The 3284-nt window shown below is 40.4% G+C and overlaps 1 protein-coding gene across 1 annotated transcript; it reads right to left on the reverse strand.

Moving 5' to 3' along the window:
- Window positions 1-2603: 2603 nt before the first annotated feature.
- LOC138305641 (tigger transposable element-derived protein 4-like) lies at window positions 2604-3284 on the reverse strand. The gene has a single exon (XM_069245937.1). It carries the CDS (start codon window positions 3282-3284, stop codon window positions 2604-2606), a length of 681 nt encoding a protein of 226 aa, XP_069102038.1.

The raw sequence follows: 3284 nt of genomic DNA on the forward strand, positions 1-3284 counted from the left end.
ACCTTTTAATACATCTATGTGTGTCCAATTCTAAAAAGTGGCCCTACCAATCTTGGATATTGTAAAATAACTGTCACTAAAACATATACTAGTTCATCAGACTTTTTAGTAACCTAATTGACTTTTAGATTTCACTATTGACTAGAACATCAATTGCCAAATTGATCAGTAAATAAAAAGAAAAAGTATTAAAATCAAAGATTCTGATTTCTTTTAAGGTAATTTAGCATACAGGGCACAACCTACTTAATGATATATGGTAAATCAAAAATATTTACTTTTCTTGTCCAAGTGTTTTCATTTGATGATATGTACAGTATGTATAGTTTCCCTTCAAGCCAAGTACTGGTATGCATGTAAACAAGAGGCCCAGAGGGCCTGTATCGCTCACCTGGTTTTCTGTTAGGTATTATCATAAGACTCTGACACTTAGAAAAATAAGCAAAATTGACTCCCAAAGTTTAATTTTGAATCACAACCATACAATGATGCTATTGATACCATACAAATATGCTATCCAATACATAGGTTCAGAGACAAAGTAATTTATATGAAAGTAGTAGCCTAATTGACCTTTTTGACCTCGCATCTATTTCCGTCTAAGGCCCCGGGGGTCAGCCCTATCATTTGTACAATTTCAAATCCCAACCCTATAAGGATGCTACCATTGCATTATAAGTGCTCTTCCATTCTTAGTTGCAGAGAAGAAGTCGTTTATATGGAAATAGCTAAATAAACCCCTTTTGACCCCACCCTTCAGGCCCCCGGGGGGTCAGCCCCATCATTTGCAAAATTTTGAATCCAAACCCTATAAGGATGTAACCATTGCATTATGAGCGTAATCCCATGTTAGGTTGCAGAGAAAAAGTTATTTATATGGAAATTGACCACTTTTGACCCCGCCCCTCAGGCCCCCGGGGGTCAGCCCTATCATTTGCACAATTTGGAATTCCCACCCTATAAGGATGCTACCATTGCATTATGGGTGCTATCCCATGCTTGGTTTCAGAGAAGAAGTCGTTGATATGGAAATAGCCAAATTGACCTCTTTTGACCCCGCCCCTCAGGCCCCCCGGGGGTCAGCCCCATCATTTGTACAATTTTGAATCCCCACCCTATAACAATACTACCATTGCATTATGAGTGCTATCTCTTGCTTAATTTCAGAGAAGAAGTCGTTTTTATGGAAATAGCCAATTTGACCCCGCCCCTCAGGCCCCCAGGGGGTCAGCCCCATTATTTGTACAATTTTGAATCCCCACCCTATAAGGATGCTACCATTGCATTATGGGTGCTATCCCATGCTTGGTTTCAGAGAAAAAGTCGTTTATATGGAAATAGCCAAATTGACCCCTTTTGGCCCCGCTCCTCAGGCCCCCGGGGGATCAGCCCCATCATTTGTACAATTTTCAGTGAGTAGCCCATAAGGATGCTACCAGTCAAATTTTGTTGAAATCTGACCAGCGGTTATGGAGAAGAATTCGATTATTGACGGACAACGGACGACGGACGCTGCGGTATCCCATAAGCTCACCTCGGTCCTTCGGACCAGGTGAGCTAAAAAGACATTAAAATTATGTATTTAGTAATACAGTCAAACCTGTGTATAAAGGGGACAAGGCTAAAGTGTCCTTTATAGAGAGGTGTCCTTTATATAGAGGTCAGTGTTTTGACGAATTTTGTCCCCTGAGCGGTTCAACCTAAGCAATCTTTCCATACACAAACACATGCATTTGTCTCATTTTCTTTTTCATTTGGTTCATTTTGGAATAAATGAATAGTAACATTATTATTATTTAAAGGAATATGAACAGTATATTTATATTTTTCATTTCTATCAAATCAGAAAAAATGAATCTGAAACAATTATTTGATAAATTGTATATACATAATGTATACAGGTATCTGTGTTTTTCTTATTCACTTTCAGCTACAAACTGCATAAGAAATAAAAAGCAAGGTTATTCAGGACAAGTAATTAACATCTTCAAATAAATAAAACAAATCTTTCCTATTAATTAATACCCACAATTGCACAGTTTCTATATAGTCTCTATCCACAGTCTCTTAAAACTTTTGTTAATTTTAACAGTTCTTTTTTTTTCAAATACACATTTAATCTAAGTTGAACAGTCTCTAAAATATTATTCACAAAAGTTCTATCATGATCACCGGACATTTTCTATTCATCATGACGCACTAAGAAGAAGTCACTAATCTTGGGCTGGTAAATTGCTGCAGAGGTGTGGATGTCTGAAACAGTGTTGTCCATGGCCATGACTGATGACAAAAGCTGAGTATTTCCTCTCTGTAGGGCGAATTGCTTCAAAGTCTCTAGATAATCCAATGCTGTGGTTACACTGACATCATCACATTTGTTCACATCTGTCTCATCGTCGTCGTCGTTGTAATGGTCATCTTCTTCAGCTGGATCAGTGAGAAGTGTCATCGCATCTGCATTCCAGTCTCTCATTGTGTCGTCACTAGTTGTAATATCACAATCAATGGAAGACAGTTCTCTGAATTCTACACCAAAGATATCACGGGAAATCTTTAACACTGCCAAGGGAACATCATCATCAGCACCAGCATCAGTGTCGATATCAGCAGCATCTGGGGTGTTGTCTCAGAGTCTCGGTAGATGGTGCTGGTAGTGGTTGTAGAAAGCCGGCCTTGCTGAAACACTTGGTGATGGTGCTGCTGTCAACATCTGTCCACGCTGAGCTCACCCAGTAGATGACACCCAGGATGGTGATGTGCTTCAGCAGCTGTGATCCTGTTAGACGTTTCTGGCGATCCATCTGTGCGATGAGGTACTGAAGCTGGCGTTTGCGGTACTTCAGCTTCATGGCCTGGATGATACCTTGATCCATGGGCTGGAGGTGGGAAGTTGTATTCGGTGGGAAGAACTTGAGTTTCACATTGCTGAGGTCCACTTTAGGGTGTGTTGGAGCGTTGTCAAGGAATAACAGAACATTGCGACCCTGCCTCTTCATCTTCCTGTTGAATCGGTTCAACCAGTCGCTGAAAATTGTGCTTGTCATCCAGGCTTTCTTGTTGAATCTATAGAGTACTGGGAGTGATGCAATGTCTATTCCCTTGAAACATCTAGGGCGTTCACACATTCCAATCACCAGTAGCTGCTCTTTCTCCCCAATCACATTACTACACACAGACACGGTAATCCTCTCCTTTAAGCGCTTTCCACCATTACAGCCCTTTCCTTTCTCGTGGAACGACTTGCCTGACAGAGAGTCCTTGAAAATCAAACCAGTTTCGTCCAT

This window comes from Argopecten irradians, chromosome 13 (genome assembly GCF_041381155.1).
Source record: "Argopecten irradians isolate NY chromosome 13, Ai_NY, whole genome shotgun sequence".
Taxonomy (NCBI): domain Eukaryota; kingdom Metazoa; phylum Mollusca; class Bivalvia; order Pectinida; family Pectinidae; genus Argopecten; species Argopecten irradians.